This window comes from Nipponia nippon, unplaced genomic scaffold, assembly GCF_047370975.1.
Source record: "Nipponia nippon isolate SJK-2023a ecotype South Korea unplaced genomic scaffold, ASM4737097v1 scaffold_5, whole genome shotgun sequence".
Taxonomy (NCBI): Eukaryota; Metazoa; Chordata; class Aves; order Pelecaniformes; family Threskiornithidae; genus Nipponia; species Nipponia nippon.
In genome coordinates, this window is record NW_028262369.1 from 45,708,802 (window position 1) to 45,727,484 (window position 18,683).

An 18,683-nucleotide genomic window follows, 5' to 3' on the forward strand; every position below is an offset into this window, starting at 1 on the left:
ATAACTGTTAAATGACATTTTATAAGATCAAGAAGTTATTCTTGGTTTAAGGAAGTTGTCCCATAAGACTGAGTTTCTGTCAAACTTGGAACTGAATCTGTTTGTCATATTCTTTCCTTGCTTCCAAGAAGTTTGTGGTCAGAGGTTTCAAATTTGGGAGTTCTCATTTAACACATGGGAAAATTTACCAAAACCAACTATTACTCTGAAATCTGCCCCCCTACCCCAGCCATTTTCCTCCTGAAGTCTCAGTTTATAATATCCCTAGGCAAGTTTCCACCAGCACATGAGAGTTTAAAAGTAGAGTTCCCATAATTACCAGTTATTCTGATGCATATTAGCTTCCTTCCCATCCCATCCCTTGTGGTAAGCTACCTTCCTCACGGCAGGCTCCAGGAGACAGAAACGCAATGTTCAGGATCCTGACTTTCCTGCTTCACCAGGGCAGGCAGCACTGTGCTCTGCCACAACACATCTAGTGCATTTAAAAGGTAACAATTGAGAACACTCAGGCCATAAACATCACAGAACTTTTAAATCAAGTTTTACTGCCAAAATTTTTATTTTACATTTACAGGACTGAAGTAGTAAATTAATATAGCGTACATGTCATTCAGGATGCAGAAGTACTACATGAGCATATTTGTTTGCAACAACAGTTTCAGAAAATAACACGTCTCGAGTTCTCTGTTTGTTTCAATATTTGACTTACCTTTTTTACAATATAAAGAATATTTGAGGAGTGGCAGTAGAACAAGCAACAGCCATAATTTGTAACTGAGGAGTTTCTGACTGAACGTAAGGAAAACAAGGTTTACAGTGAAGCTGGCTAAGCATTGGAGCAGGCTGCCCAGAGGAGCTGCATCATCGCTATCCCTAGAGGTCTTCAAGATCCAACTGGCTGAAGCCCTGAGCCCTGGTCCGAATTCAGCACTGACTCTGCTCTCAGCAGGAGGTTGGACTAGAGACCTCTCTCAAGGTCCTTTCCAACCTGAATGATTCTACGATTTGCTTCAAGCACAATCAGCAGCCAAATTCAAACAAATCAATGAACGCTTCCCTTCCTCCCCTCTCCCAACAAAATCTTACCAGAAAATGCAATACTCATCTTTAATGATCATCTTTACAACAGCCCAGCATGACTGAAATCAAAGAAACAACCAGTAAATGAAGTGCACAGAAGAGTACCAACACCACATTAACAGGCAAACTAAGAGCCTTTGCATGATTTACAATTCTCTTTGTAACAGCAAACACACATTTTTAATGCCAAATGTGTAAAGAGCAATAAATGACTGTATAACAATACCAAAGATCTTCCTAGCCATCGTTACATGGGAGATTTCCTATTCACACTGAGAAAGGACAGCACAGGAACACAAGGCAAGATAACATCAACATTTTCGTTTCCAAGCTTCTATTAGCCCTTGATACACTGGCAGCGCTGTGCCCCCAGCAAGTGACCCAGGGAAGCCAGAGAACGAGGAGCTGGGAGGTGAAGAGGAAGCAGGGAACCCCGAAAGGTCTCTGCTCTATCTTGGGGACCCTTTCTGTCCAGTTTGAGCCCTCTTTCCATTGCTAGGATTTAAATGCAAAGCAAGCGGCACTATCAGGAAAGACTCAATGCACCTCATTTCTTAATTTATTTTTATTTCCATATAAACAGAAGATTTCAATTAGACAAAAGGTGTAAGGACTCCACCCATCATTAGGGCAGTTGTAGAAGAACAAATTAACTAATGGTATGACATGATACAAACCGGCAACAAAGAACAAACATAATAATGACAAATAATAAAAAAGTCTTTGTTTTGTGCCAACAAGCAACTGATACTCTAAAATAATTATTCTGGTGCAAATAAACAGTGATTAAATGTGTGTATACTCATACACACCAAACTGAACATGACATTCAGGTCTACATCCTACAGTCCCAAAACCCCAAACTTCTTAGTTTTATGGAGAATTTTGCTTCTCAATCTCAACGTATATATGAGGATATGGCTTTAAATTAGGGTAGCGTGGACAGGGTAGTAGTACAGCACAGAGCTCAGTTCTAGACCTACAGGACAAATAAACATTCGGCTGTTGATAAGAACATGCAGTATTGCTGCAAGTATACCAGCTACCTCGTTTGCAGCTGGCTCAACCGTATCTACACTACCCTGCAGTGTAATATAGTGATTCTTCAGTTAGGTGAGATACAGAGGGCAGCAAATAAGAGAGGTCCGCAAATAAGAGAAGCCAGCGTAAGGGTGGGACAGTAACAAAGAGGAGCATTGTGCCTAACACTGGATCCAGCCAGTGAAGCTCCTAAGCATATTCTTATCTCAAGCAATGGCAAAAGCACCGAAATCAAGTTGCTATAACAAGAAAACAACTGTTAGCTGTATGTGCAGAAACAAGATGAAGTTACATACAGTAAATACAAAGAAAGGAAGAGCAAAAACTTTGTATCTGAAGCAGCAGACAACTAAATCAAGGCCCAAATTCAAGGACTTCTGAAATACTTGGAGGAATAGAATCTACTCCAGCTCTACAGTCCTGAAATAAGACAAAGTTTATGGGATTCGAGTCCCTTAAAAACACAAACCAAGCAGTAATTTGGTGGAGTTCCTTCTTCAGCATATGAAACAGCTAAAACCAACAACAGGAGTTTAGTCCTGTCAATTTTGATACTTTGAAGGGAGAAAAGAAGTCAAAATGACACAGACATTAAAACAGTGAAGATAAAAGATCAGAAAGAACACAGATAGTGAAGAACACAGATAGTGAAGATAGTACCAGCTGCAATCTGGTACTACTAACTTTGAGACATTTGATATGCAGGCATGGGAGAAATGTCAGGGATAAGAAAGGTTGTGGCCCCAGAAAACAGGCAAGTAAAATCGTCAGGGATGTTAGTAAATAGTCTGGAGGGAGTTAGGAATAAAAATTAGATCTTTGAATTTGAACAGGCCTGAGGCTGTGGCTGGATACTCAAGGAATCCTCTGGAGATAGAACTATGGGAGAACCAAACTAGGAAAGGAAGCACCAGATCTTTGCGGCATTCAAATTAGGGCGTAAAGCCAAAAACTCGAAAACAAAACAGCGGGAGGATGTTCAAGTACATGAAATCAGGGGATGACAAATGGGGAATAAAGGGCAAGTATTAAAAAAGAGAACCAGTTAGGATGATGGGTGCCATCCCCTTCAAGACAGAGGAAAGAGAAACTTGGTTGTTAGTGAAGGAAATGAGAGGAGGACTTAAAGAGGAAGAAGTCATTCAATAAAAGGAGTGAGAGACACAAAAGCTACAGAAATAAAAGGGGGAAACTCATATAGTTAAAGAGGCAGAGAAGCCTGGTTCAGAAACAGATTCTTAGAAGTAGAACAATTTTGAAAAAAGATCTCATCATGCAAAAATCAGGATTGGTTTTGAAGACACGTTTTGTATCAAGAATGAATGGAGAAATAAAATTAATTACAAACCCACAAGCAAGTTCAACAAAAAAAAAAAAGGTGGGATATAAATGGTTAAAAAGTCCATTTGGAAAGAGAATTAAAACAGGTAAGGCAAAGCTGAATCCAAAGCTGTGTTGTGCTGACATACGCTTCAGAGATACTCAGAAAGGCAGGAATGGAAATTAAGAAATTACAAGAAAAAGTGTCTGGGGAGAGGAATGGAGACAGAGCATTGTGAGAAGCAACCAAAGAAACCACGTATAGAGAAGCAGAGAGAGATGAAAATAAAGACCAGTGAGTCAAAGGAAGTGAGGCCAATGAAGGAAGGAGGCAGCTGAGAAGAGTAAAGGAGTCAGAAAGGTTAATCGACCGGAGATCCCAAAAGGAGTGAGTGACAGGGTAGAGGAGAGAGAAAGACAGATAAGCTGAAAGAGAGCAGGTAGTGATCAGAGAAAGGGAATTTAGAAATGAGAGATAATAAAGTGAACAGTATTTAGTAAAGACAAGGTCATGGGAATGATTGAGGCAGTGAGAAAATCAGTCTAAAACTAGAAATCAAAGGCGTCAGGCTGGAAAAACAGACTGAAGAAGAACGGAGTTAAGTACTTATCAGGGGAAAAAAACAGGGCTTGCCCATGGTGAGGGATAAAATTTGAGAAGACAGAAATGGGTTGAGTTAAGCAAAGTCACACAGAAAGAAGCAAACTAATGGCCACTAGGAAAACTAGACACAGAGGACTTCAAATCAGGAAGAGGGTAGAGCAGACAACAGGACAGATGAAGCAGAAGCAGTGGAAGACAGGAATTGTACAACTTCAGAAGTGAATATGAAAGGGAAACAATTTTCAAAAAGCATTAACTGAAGAACAAGGTTCAGGGAAGGGAGTAAAGTTTGAAAAAAAAAAAGATACCTTAAAACTCTGTATTTGAGTCATGTTCGGAAACATAAGTAACACCCCACTGGGCATGCCCAGCACCTGTATTTCCCTCCTTGGGTGATCTTGGCAGAAAGGTTTAATTATCCACCCACACCAAACTAGAGATCAGAAATTCAGAAGACCAGCACTGCCACTGGCTAGATGATGTGGGGATATAGCAGGACTGGAAAAACTTTTGACTGTTAAAGAAGTATTAAAAATGGTGGAAAAGCAGTCATTTGAACTCTGCTATCCAGCACCTTTACTTCCAGATTAAATTAACTCTCCACAAAGCAAGACTTGATGGCGTTCATTGACTCTCCCTCACATCAACCGCCTGTTCCTAGAAGCTCAAATACCTGATGCAGCATTCGCCACCAGTATTCAAATTCAGCCATTTAAGATTCTCATCTCGCTGTATAACAGCGAAGACAACAATTAGAGTTGAAAGAAAGTTGAAAGATTGTTGAAAAATCACTGTGATTTTGGGTCCCATTCAGAGATATCCAAGAACCACTGGCATAAGAAGTCCTTCTCCATTTCCAAGCCTTCCATTCCAAGTCAAGAATTTCACTCCATGGCTTTCTTAATCATGAGCATGAATAAAACCCTAGCCTTCTCAGACACTGCTAATACTGTATTTCATCTTCTGGTATATTGGCATGTTTTTAAAGTTTCTGCTCATTACTAAAAGACAACATTCTTCTATTGACTGCTCGTACAATTGGTAGCTGGATCATAAGAGTGCAACAGAAGAGGGGGGAAAAAACACATTATTCCTGCTGACAAACCAGTGACATACAGAAAGTATAAAAAGCAAGCTGAGCACATCATTTCTATATACCCTACTGATTACTATTTATTCATCTGTGTATACGATGTTCACTCAAAATTACTGAAATTACATAAAAAACAGCCTACCTATAAACAAGAGCTCACAGGACCGGGGCCATAATGGGAGCTCTTCGTTATTTTTATGCTTTTCAGATATTTTCATATTGTTTGAAAATAATTTTAGATTTGTTTTTAAATTTTAGATAAAAACACTCTTTTGGGTTAATTGTAAATATACCTGATGTAGTATTTTTAGATAAATTTTTGACAAATAACACAAAAGAGATTTTTTGAATGTACTGTCTTTTGCTACAGTCAAGAAAACTCACCCATAATCAACTACTGGAAGCAGTAAACTGTCCACAAGATACGTAGCATCTACTGTAACGTGTGTGTGTGTATATATATATCTCTATATATATCTCTCTCTCTCTGTAACAAGAACAGTTTGAAAAAATATCATAGAAACACTATCATTTTTACATTATATTTAGTATCTGTATGTTTTATTTCTATTAGACTACTGCACAGCAGGGGAGCTTTCAGGACAAGACAAAGATTTTATGCAATGTCATTCAAAGCACAAAGTTCACTCATGAAGCAAGTTAATACTGTAGCATTACTGAAATAAAAGAAGGAGCTAGTCAAGACATTTTGGTTAGAAATGTAACACATTCTCTTTAAAGAGAATAAACACGTAATGCCATAGCTTAAAATAAATAGTGCCAAATGTCACCATCAACAACATATGAAAAATAGAATGGTGTTTTATAAAATAAAATATTTTATAAGTGCATAGCACACATGGGAGTGTTGTAACAGACTTCTCATTTTCATATGTTACTAGGTGCTTTACTTAAGGGACAGATTCTACAACCCCCAGTTATATAAGCAGTTCTATTAACCCATATGGGCTTCTTAATTATAAAGTTTAGTACCAGAGTAATCTGTACCGTTCATTTTACAGATTTTAAAATAGGAACAATTATTTCTTTTCCCCAGTACAAGATTTAATCATAAATACTAAACCAACAACAATAAAAAAATTAAATGCTTAAGTATGCACATTTGCTAACTCTTAACTCTTGTTTTCTTTACTCAATTTATCTTTCCAGACAGGACAGGGGGTGGGAATCTATTATTGGTTTCTTTCAGGAAAAGTTCAATACTTGACGTATAATATTAGATGCAAATAGCCTGATGATGTTGGGTCTTCTCCAGTGATTTTTAAAGGCTTAGTACATTTCAGAAAAAAAAAAAAATGGTTTGAGTACTTGCGCACATTAAGAGCTAATCCTGGCAGTCAAGCAAGTATTGTGCTGCCTTTTTCAATACAAACCATTTCATTCTACGACATATGAACTACTGTTACAGAACATAACCACCACTTTTAAAATTCAATAATCAGATAATAAATGAAAACAAATCTAGAGGTTGCTAGACACAAACAAAGGTTTCTCAAATACTTTCTCCCTACAAATTGTTCCACTGAAGTCCTACAAGATTAAGTATACACAGAAGCTAGAAGGAAAACTAAGGATTCATCCTACAAAATCTGGAAACAAAAATAATTAAAAAAAAATATGTATTAAGATAAGCTGATGATGTGGCACATACAATTTAAAAACTCCTGTATTTTGCCAAATACAACTTCCATAGTATTTGCAGTTTTAAAAAATACAAAACCAGAAAAGAAAAAACAAAAAACCCTGACCTAGCTTGAGCATCTCATCCACAAACCCCACAGTTAGATTTTTATTCTTTGAGCATTATATCAAAGCAAAAATTAAAGCTGTACAGAGAAACAAACACAAAAAATCTGAGCGTGCAGAGAACTGACTGTATCTAGAACCTATATGCGTGTGTGTGTGTGTGTGTATGTTAATACTGCTCTTTTTATTTGAACTAACTTCTTTTTACCCACATAAGGAAAAAGACTTAACTGACTGTAACAGCTTCTTAGCAATATCACTGGTAATAATTATGTTTTGACAGTTCTGTATTAGAAGTTCAGTCTTGAAACTCAAGAAATTTCAGTCCTTTCTACATTTTCACTACATTTAAAAACAAGATACCTTCCTTCCTTAACAATAAAGATATTATTTAAGCATACCCAGAAACGTACTAAGGCATAACAAAAATATTCTGAATTTCCTTTTCAACTAATAAAGTATTTGTAAGACATTTTGCATATATATTTTCCAAATGAAGGAGTGGCAACTTTTCTCTTAAACATAAAAGCTAAAATTTACTTTTCCTAAATATAAAACTAATTCTCAGGATACAGTATACAAAACCAGATATTCATGAAGAATACATTTTGTGTTACACTACACTATTATATCTTTTCCAAAAGGTTTCTGTATTTAGAAAAACATTTTAAAATTTAAATATACTGTAAGGTCATTCAAATTATTTTAAACACAAAAAAATCTACAAAGAGTGACATGTACATAAACAGTTGGGAAGTTGTAACTTAAAGATCGCATCTTTTAATCAGATCTTCTCATAAACGCTAGCCTCAAAAGAATGCTATTTGCTACAAGAAGCATCTTCATCGTTTTAAGACTTAACTATGCAGGCTCCTATTGCCCCAGGGCAGTGCTGCACAAGTCTATTGAAAACGATCAGATTGCAGAATCAACACCTTAAATTTTGCAGAAAACCTCCAACAAATGTTTTAGGTGCATTATGACAGAATAACAAAACAATAACGGATGTTACAAAAATTTCAGTGTGACAGTTTTTCCTGAAACTATCTTCCCATCACATTTGGCAAGCAGAGAACTAATCCTATCGCCTGTCTACTCTTACGCTGAGAACTGCAAACTACAATTCAATATAAAACACAATAACCTTCTATAATAATTATGTCCCTCTTAGAACAAAGATTAAAATAAAATTAATTGTGCTGATTCATACTTTCCATAATTTACTAAAAAGCTGAGAGACTCAGACATTTTGCTTCTGGATAATAAGCCTAATATCTGTATCATGTGCAAAAGTGCAACTGTGTTTTAGAACTGAGGCCCAACTGAATACAATTTTATTAAAGAAAACATACTTGAACCCACTTAACATGGAAAACAGTGGTTCTTGGTATCTTTTAAAGTTATGCTTTACATATTTAAACCTGTTTTAAAACTGCAAGTCAGTAAAAAGTACAAAAAATAGAAATAAACAGAAAACAACAAAGCTTGTATATAAATTGGTTTACAATTCAAAGCACAACAGTAAGCTTCAAATAATCACATTTCAGTAACACACAAACAAAGAGGTGGGATGTTTTACTTAAAATACTTGGTTATTTCTGCTTTTGTCTTCATGATCTGATGTCTGTTTAGCTGCTCGCAGTGTGTGCGTGCATACGTTTCGCTACATCATAGACATAGGTTATGTCTGGTCGCTTCTCTGGATCCGGGTTGATGCACATATTAACTAATTGTCGCAGCTAGGAAAGGAAAATAACATGTAAGAAAGCCAACAATCCTGTCAATTAGTATTTATGCATTATCAAATTCAAATTAATAAGTGCCAAAAATTAGCCAAAGATAGCAATTCTGCATAAACACACACACTCAACCCTCCCTCTCTCAACACACGCTGCACGCAGTTTTATGCAAGCATGTATGCAACACACTCCCGTGATTGTTACGTTTTGTACTGCTGCCCAGAAAAAAACTGATGAGGAGATTTAAGTTCTAATCCTTTTAACATACAACTTCAGACATGCATTTACTCCCATTATACATCATTTAAATGAGAATTCCTGTGCTTTTGGAGGGTTATGCCTGCAAACCGCAGAAGGCTGAAACTCGCACCAAGAAGGTAAATTGGGACTGCTTGCTCATTCTCCCCCGATACAAGAGTTAGCCAGCAATAAACGGCATTGCTGCGTGACAGGTTCCAATAAACAAAAGGCAGTGATTCTCCTTATAACACACAGTTAACCTGCAGAACCTTCCCCTGCTAGGAGGCTACCAATACGCACGCATTCAGAAAGCAACTGAACAAATTAAACCCACCGAGGGCTATTTAATATAAAGACTCCACCTTTGACTGAGGAAATCTGTGAACTTAAAACTGGAACCTGGGAAAGTATTTTGGGGAAGTATCACATTATGCTGGCCCTGTTACTCCACTTGCCCAATGTTGGAGGCATGATACTGGAATAAATAACCTTTGGTCTATGTCCCAGGATCTATTTTAGCATTAATCACTGATTTTTTTCTTTATAGAAAGAAGCACATAATTAACAAAGCTGTTCACAGAAGCCTCTATCTGGGAATAAACAAATCACTATGACTAGAAAACCCCATGTTTCCACAAACACCATAATTTAACAGGCCTTCTATGGTGCACATATTCAGCAGAAGCAACCCCAAAGAGCTTCCTCACCACTCGGACACTTTTCATTGCCTCCACAAACTGGCAGAACAGTTGCAGGTTTATCGTTCTCCCTTGATATACCTCAGGTGACATTAGAACTTAACATAGTCTGGATAACCTTCTGATGGGCCATCTGTTTTAAACTGTGTGCATCTCGTAAGCATTTTGTAATGTGGAATACACCTGCTTCACTGCAACTTGTTAAATGTTTACAGTCCTTTGCAAAAGCAACTTAACCAACCCTGAAACCCTTCCTTTATGCTTTTTAGTAGCTTCGCCAAATCCTCCTGGATCTCTTAGAGCATGGTAGGGCGGGGGGGACCAAACAACAAACAGAAAAGCCAACACCTTGCGACCCACCCTTCTACAGCAATTTGTCAAATTTGATTCAGTCTCCCTCCCAGTACTGTTAGGCATGACTACTGAAAAAATCTGTAATCATTGCAAATAACACAGAGCGACCTCATCGCCATGATTATTCAATAGTAATGAAGATTGCATATTCAAACCTTCTATCAGAGGGTCTCCTTCCTTTTTATAAAAAGCCAAGAAGGATTTTAAATTATAATTACACTCCTTTCACTTTTCAGAAGATTAATTTAAATGCACAGGAATAGGAAGTCCAGAAGTTAAGAAACATTACATACCACTATTTAAAGCTTTGTCCATTAGCCCTTGCAGAAACATTGTAAATTGTATACAATGTACAGGTTTTTCATATTTAACAATACAAGAATTATGTCACTAGACATCCCCCTTCTTTAGCAAGAAGAGCTTAATATTTAAAAATGAGATCATTATTTCTGAAGATAGTGGTCAGATTGCTGGATTGAAAAGAAACATTAAACCAAAATAATCTGTAACCGACTTGCTATTTGAATCTTAAATATGCTAAGTATATTTGGACTAATGGAGTTATAAAAGCCATCATATTGCTTCTGGCAGCCAATAAATAAAATACAATACCACTGACAGGAAAAACTATTAGCCTGTAATAACTCCCAATCATTTGGAGAATGGAATGCTGGAAAACATGAACTACTGTAAGAAACAAGAATTGCCAACATGTAATACAAATATGCAAAGCAAAACAATCTCCTGTAGAAGAAGCAGGTGGGACACAGTGTAAGCAACAGGCACAACGTATTAGCAGAGATGAGCAGCTTGCTATGCAACACCTCAGACAGCCTGCATGGAAAACAGGAAAGACTGAAGAATATCCCAAAACCCCAAGCCTGAAATTAGACTCAAATAAGTAAACACTTTGTAAAGAGAACACAAGTGTAATTTATCTGGAGAATACGACATCAAATCTTGTACGTATACGTTTATCTTTCTCTGTGAAGACTTCCATCTGTTCAATAGAACTGTATACAGTAAACAAAGTCTTAGTAAAATACCTTGAAGGATTGAAACCTATAAAGCTATCATCAGAGGGGAAACAGAGTATTCTTTCTCCTCTCTTTACCAGCTGTATGTCAATAACTTTACTGTGCAGAAGTAGACCTTCAAGAAATTTACCTGTGAAAAGCATGAGAAGCCTTGTTTACCTCCTCCAGCAGGCTACTTCATGTCTTTCCAATCCTGGCCTGTGAGTAACTCTGATTTTGTTTTCTAAACAGAACTTTATCATCTAAAAATCAATTTCAGACTCAAACTGAGTCATTCAGACAGTCAAACTGTCATTAAACAGGAAGACTTCCTTCAGAGTTACTTTGTTACTTGTTACAATATATTACAATTCAAAGCTTCAATAAAATGGCCAAGAAGACTCATTGCTTAGAAAGACACTGTAGCAAAACAGCATCATTACTCAAAAGTACAGGTAAGGTTTTAGGTCCTATTAATCACTGTAAGTACACTCGCAAAATGCAGTCACCCACATGGCGTATTGACTGGTGGCTTTTTGCAGCTTCTTGTTTTTTACTCAAAATGCGTATGCAGCTACTATTGTTAGGATGCAAAAAAGGATCTACAAGAATATGTTCGCAGTAAGGGACAGTCACTGAATCAGTTTACTCAGAAATTCTCTTCCCAACACAGTGCAAGAGGTGAGCTCAATTAGTGACAAACCTCCACTGTTACTGTAATAAAACAAGCCACAGAGTCATAGATCTCTTTTGGCTAGGAGTCCTAACGTTTAAATGTTGGTCACTGCTATTACTGCAAAATCTCCTTCCCCCTCCCCAGTCCAGAATCTCAGTTGTAAGGCAAGAATGCTGAGCTGACTATGCTTGGGACACTGCACAATAACATCACAGATTCCTGAGTAACTTCAAAATCCTTGAGCTCTTTTGAGCCTTGTTATTGAGCAGCAAACCTTTGGGAGAAGGTGAATTAATTTTGCTGTACAGGATGAAAACAGTTACACAGCCTTTCAGGACTGAATCTGGGACCATGTTGGATGTTAATACTTAGTTATAGCACTATTCCTTTAACTCCTACAGGACTATCCATTTCAATAAACCTGAAATCCATTTGTCAACCGCCCTAGTATTAATAAAATTTCCAATGTAGCAGAAGAGCCTCAGAGTACCATGGGAAGAGGCACCGGGATTCTAAAGTCAGACTATCATTAGAGATAGAGTAATTTTTTATTATCTGGCACAGACTGGCCAACAGGCAGAGCAGACTCATGACTGAGCTGGAGGGACCTCCTGTTGCATCCCCCAGCTGCAAACTTCTTTAGCTGCTTACTCTTCTTAACCTCCTCTGTGCACTTAGCACAATGACTGTCTTTAGCCTGGAGCTTAGCCTGACATCGGAGCAGTGGGACACACTTTCTTTAACTTCAGCAGGTTTTTCAGCTATGAAATAAATAATTATCACTCAAGTCAGGCAGACGGAGGGGAAGACAGAACTATGACAGGCGAGTACTTTGCATTGTTAGCCAGTCGAAAAAGAGAAGTTTTCATATAGAAAGTTTTGGATGGGGGAAAAAAAAACAACCCAAAAAGAAACACACACCAAACTCTTCTTACTCTGAACAGGAGACCTTTTTGAAGTCCTTCCTCAGTGCTGTTCTCAAGCCCTTCTGCTGGCAATTAACACTGCCATTCTAGACCTGCTGGCTCATCCACCCTTCACATCTGGGTAGGAGGCTGGCTATGGACTTTAGAAGAAGTGCACCTCAGTCAAAGGGGAGAATGAAAAACTTCATCTATCATGAAAGCGACTTGATACTAATATTGGCTGACAGGATTTTAAGAGTATTGACTGGGGGTGGCAAGGAAGCCCCAGCTCTGAATTCCCTAAAGCAGAACAGCTTTCAGTAAATGCTGAGTACTCACCCTGAATACCAGATGTTCTTTAGGAATATTCAAAAATTGAGATATCTCAAGTTGTTAAATATTTGAAAATCTTGGCTTATGACTCTACTGCTGAAGCAATAGTTTGTGAAAACGCACCTTAGGCTACTAAGATTTAAAAAAAAAAAAAAAAAAAAAAGAATCCATCTGTCCATCTATCTTATGGTGCATCTTTCTGTCACACTATTCTCTGACGACATGGATGTGATGCATTACTAAAAGGTTAGTCTTATAGAGAGTTCAAAATTTAGAAAAACTGTCACATCTTAAAACTCAAAAATTTACTTACAAAAAGTTTCTCTAAAAAGCACTTGTCTTGTATTTTGTAATGAAAGTATTTACACTCCTCTATCAGAAGATGCAGACATCAACACTCAGTGAAATTTTTCTTTCAGAAAATTCTTTGTTATAAAGCATGAAGCGAGTTTTACTGTTCAGTGATCCCTGATCTTTACTGCTCACTGAACGTGCTTCCAACCTGGTTAAAGGTTTGATATCTAAATTTCCAGTAGAGGTGAAACATTTAGGACAGTATCCTAATATGACAGATAAAAAAAAAATAGAAATAAACAAGCGTTTTTTACAGTTCATGCCAGCACAGTATTCTTTTAATACAAGTTAAAAAAAGGTATATTTTGGTGCAACAACTAATAAATGTGTCTATTTTTCCATGTACCTTAGCAAAAACACAAGTCTTCATATTAGAACATAAAATATTTCCCCATTACAGTCTCCATAGTTGATTACTTCTTTTAAGTAACTATTTTCTTACTTATCTTCACACCTATCATAGCTCCGATTCTCTCATTTTTTAAAATAACTTATGTCTATTTTGGAAATAACTGGTTTATCCAAGGTGCAGAAGTATGCGTCTGCTTTGAAATAAAGAAAACACGTTGGGCTCTGCATCTGTTTTCAACACTAGAAACTATACAGATGTAAGCAAAAGGTGGAATCTCTTTCCCCATCCAAACTCTAAAACCTTCTGTCTGGGCCAGACTTTGATATTTGCCCCTTGGCTGGGAATCCGCATATCCAACTTCACACTTAGCTGCAGTGAAGTAGCCCTGCAGGCAGGCCAACTTCAACGAACCACTAGTGGTATCATCATTAAAATCCTGCTGAAGGTCACCATGGAAACCGCCTGCTGAGGCTTCGCTGCTGCACTCGGCATCTCCTAATCAGCTACCATGTGAAATGCAAATTCAGACAGTCTGAAAATTAGTCAAGAAGAATAGAGGATGAGGATGCAGATATGTGAAATATTCATGCGCTTCATGGAAAAAGGAAGACAGCATGAATGACACAACAAAGAACGGCCCCTGACATTCTTGCTATCATTTTGCATTATTGTTCACACCCTACTGTATTTCCAGGCCTCCGGTTCTGAAGTTGGTTATATGAACTGCCATATTTATAGTCCACAATAAATAATAATTAAAAACGGCCCAGGTAAAATGACTAATTGGAAAAACCACAAAGAGGTCTAATGCATAAATTACACAACAGATCGTTATTTCAGCCTTTGTAACATCACTGAATTTTCTTTTTAAGTCCAGGTTTTCCGTAAAAGGGGATAAATACAAAACAAAACAAAATACTGGGCAGTAATCTTTTATTAATAGTCCAATCACTGTCTTTGAATGTAAAAAAATTAAAAGTTCAGCATTACAACCCCTCCTTCTAAGTGAAATTGCACACTTTATGCTTATTAAAAGTATTTCACTGCTTGTGTTTATTTGCGTTTTCAAAGTAATCTTTAATTCATGTAGGCTGAATTCAATTAGAATTGGTTACTAATACGTGTTCCTTGGTTTACAGCTTCTATCAGTTTGCCCTGCTCTTTTCAAAGTGGGAAAGTATTTCAAAACTGGCATCTCAGAACACGAACAAGCAAGCTTTTATATTTTTTTCATTCTGTTACTTGCACTAAGAAAAATATTAAAATTTCTTTTCATTTTAGAGCCTAAAAAAGCAAGTACCTCCCCTTAAATGCATTAATGACAGTAAAGAACTGTTACCTATCAGTTTAAAACAAACACTGCTGCAATATGCATGAGTATATCGTTCAAATTCAGTTATGTTATGCCTGCCTGTATTTCTCTGAAATTTACTATTAGTGTTGCCAAGAACCACTCTTTCTTGCAAAAGAACTGCCGTTCAATTGTATTGAACGGCACATCACAGTTTTATAATGCAGACAAATGGGAACTAAACAATTCATTTTTACTAGTGAGTTACATTATATCTATTTTAATGCAAGCCCCTAGAGAAACAAGGCCAGTGCACTAATTTACTGTGCAACATAAAACTTGTATAGTTGTGCATTTCGAAAAGCATACTATAGATGTAAGACTCAATCCCATTCTGGCACGTAGAACATATCATTGTGCATTCTGGGAAAGCATTTTGTCATACTGGCAAGAAAATGCAACGAAATTAAGAAGCTAACAGTATGAGGTTTCCATCATTAATCCCCCCAAATTTAAAATCGTATCAGACTTGTTTTGACAGGAACATTTGAGCAAGTTCAACAAGCAAACACTTATGGGCATAATCTGCAAATAACATAAAATCACACAAGTTCATCTACTTCCCTGGAAGTGTGCCAGCTTACATAAACTAAGGATCTAGCCCACGAAAACGAAAATTTCTTACTTCCTCTGAATAGTGATCTGAAGGGAGAGGTGGGTAGTCACACTGTTCTATCTTCTTGCACAGGGAGTACAAGTTCATTTTATCACCATAAAAGGGACTCTGCAGTGCAGCCATCTGTTTAAAGAAAATACACAGTTTTCTTTTCTGTTTTTAAGTAAACCTGTTTTGTCATAAAATCTGTAATACTAACAAATCAAAAGCAATTTTTAACGACTTTCAATTCCCTGCTTAGAAGTGTCACAGAGCTAAAAACAGAAGTTCTAAAACTATTACTGAAACCAGTGTGTATACTTATTCTATGTCATACAGTCGTACCTGTCACAATCCTTATATTGCAATATTTGAATTGTATACCGTAACAGTTTTATTAATAGCGTATGAGGAGAAACTGAGTAGTTTACGATACTGCTGTGAGCACGGGGGGTCCTTGCACCATGAGGGAGACAAAAACACACCCAAAACCCACAATGTAATTTTCTTCTGAAGACCTTTTGGAAAAAAAAAAACAACAACTGTAATTTATTTGAAAACACTACCTGATCTAAAGCAATGGTGTATGGTGAAAATGCTGCATAACAGTAGAAGATTTCATAAGTTTCCATAGCTATTACTAGACTTCGATAAAGTCGTTGTTTTTTGGTTTTTGGTTTTGTTTTTTTTTTTAAAGCGAGAAAACTAAAGGTAACATCTATACTTCCCAAAAAACCCAAAAGCTTCATAATTCAGTACGTTACTCAACAATACTTCAAAAAACTATCCCAAAACATCATCAGAAGTGCAGAACTGGCACCCATGGCTATAATTTACAATTGTAATACAAAAATAAAAATATCTGTTGGAGAGCACTTAAATAAATTATCGGCTTAAGACCAGCATTAGTAAACCTATGCTTTATTTCCAGACAATGCTACAACTTGACATTTAAGGTGGAAACAAATGCTACGGTCAGCAGGATTACAAATTTAAAAATTCATTTAAAATCTCTCCGTTCTGTTCAAAGCCTTCTAAGTCTTTGAACCGCAGCAGCACGAATGCTGCTTTGAGTGCTGTGCTGCCCCAAAGTCAGTCACCCTTTTCTACATGTGCTAATAAGTTTGATTTTGGAAGGACAATGTGTGCATTCCCCAGACAGGCAGAGTGTGTGTGAAACACGCTAGTCCATGCTGTGCTACTCAGTGAGCTTCAGCAGGGACAGGACAAGCTGAAAATGGCTCTCATCTGTCTTGTGGTCTTCCAGATAGCAGTTTAACTCTTTCATGTCTAAGCACCAATATCACTGGGGGAAAATGTACGAAGAAAATTACCAAAATTTTATGTCTGATAAAAACGCTCTCAAATAGTTCAGTACTTTTTCATATTACCTTCAAGTAAGAATAAATAATTTTAAAGCTCCCAAAACAAACACCACACTACAGTTCCATTCGACACTCCTCCCAAAAATTCTGTAACTGTATTAACAAAATAATGTTAATTTTGGGATTTACTGACATTGTCTCTTACCTTAAAAAGAATGTTAAAAATGCAAGCTGAAGACCAAAAAAAAGAAAAGAAAAAAAAAAGAAAAATCAACTGCAGGATCTGTATGCATGCAGAAATTCTAAATAAAAGCACAGATACTCATTTTCGTACTCTAGGTGTTCATTAAAAAGTACTTTTGTTTGAATGCTGCGGAGTGTTAAAAAAATTCCGAATGTCCCCTAAGGAGTTAAAACAGGAATACTATATTTTCATGCATCTCCTGCTTTGACAGATGAAAAATGTCAACTGTCCTGTTTTTATTTTCAAGCTTTTGCACTATTCATCTGGTTCATTAGTGCATCTCGCTGCTGCCCCTGACAGCTGCTCGCCCTCTCCTCCCAGCAGCTGAATTTTTCAGGCTAATTTGATCCTCCACACTGAGACGATCGCTAGAATGATTGACTTGCTCCCTGACCTCCAGGGTCTGACTTTCCTGATTAGTATTCTGGGGGTGTCTGAGGGACGAAAGCCCACTGTCTGTCTTCGGGGCTGGTGGCAGCTCTCTCTCTTTTTTTCTTTTTTTTTTTTTTTTTTTTTTTTGAACTGTAAGCCACCAACCTACAACCCTGTAAGGATGCAATTGCTACGCTGAACAATAAAAGGAAATGTGTAAAACCTACTTTTCCGTGTAAAGGTCCATGTAGCAAAAGCACAGCATCTTGATTTTAATTAGTAAAGTCTACTTTGTTGCATATCAATTAAAACTCCAGTGATAGTGTTTTTGAGGTTTCAGAAATACCTGGGGCTCTAAAAGAATCAGACTTTAAAATATACTTTTAAAAATCTTACTGGCCACATAGTTAGCATTGAATAACAGGCTGTAATATAGGTTAGAAATAATAATTTTTAAAAACAACATACATTATAGCAAATTAGTCTAAACTTAAATTAAAACATAACTGAAAAGAGTTTAGCAGCAATTAAGCACTTATTGAGAAGTGCTAAACATGCCACAGCTTTTCTCCAATTAAGCTGGAGAGAATCCAGAGCACATATGAGCACATATCAACATAAAATCTATATAATAAAACATGCTAAAATGCAGGCAACAGACATATCACAAAAAGATACCCAGCACAAAACTGCACAGATAATAAAAATAGCATGCATTAGTCCATGCATGTCTTGAAGAACCTTAAGTAGCCACTTGCAAATAATTAAAGGGGGAAAAAAAAAAAAAAAAAAAAGAGAAAAATGCTAAGCATATATTTTGAGTTTACTATACCTAAAATTTCAAAATTACATTTCAATGATCAACAACAACAACAAAGAAAACACCACCAAAAAACACCCCACCACAAACATCTAGTATGTTGTAGAATTAAGTAAATGGGATAAATGCACCTCTAAAAAAAATTAAAAGCTATAGTTGAAGACACTGCCATATACTATAGCTATATAATATACATCAACAATAAGTACCCTAATAATTACTTTATTCTTTACAATAAGGAAATAACCAAACACAATACCATATCAACTTAAAAACCATCCTGGTAAAACTTCTAAAATAAATAAAAAGAGAATGGTATTTAAAGATGCTGAGTTAATCAATGGAATTAAGGTATTTAGCTATTTTGAAATTATTTACCAGATCAAAGAAAAATTTAATAT

At 36.7% G+C, this 18,683-nt stretch overlaps 1 protein-coding gene across 2 annotated transcripts in view; it reads right to left on the reverse strand.

Annotated features, from left to right (window-relative positions):
• Positions 1 to 527: 527 nt before the first annotated feature.
• NEK7 (NIMA related kinase 7) overlaps positions 528 to 18,683 on the reverse strand; it is a 76,075-nt gene continuing 57,919 nt past the window's right edge. For both annotated transcript variants that reach the window (XM_087733397.1, XM_087733396.1), the window contains exons 9-10: positions 15,552 to 15,665; positions 528 to 8,647 (exon numbers count right to left, since the gene is read on the reverse strand). In XM_087733397.1, coding sequence (XP_087589523.1) covers positions 8,537 to 8,647; positions 15,552 to 15,665 — 225 coding nt within the window. In that variant the 3' untranslated portion in view covers positions 528 to 8,536. The remainder of the gene's footprint in view (positions 8,648 to 15,551; positions 15,666 to 18,683) is intronic.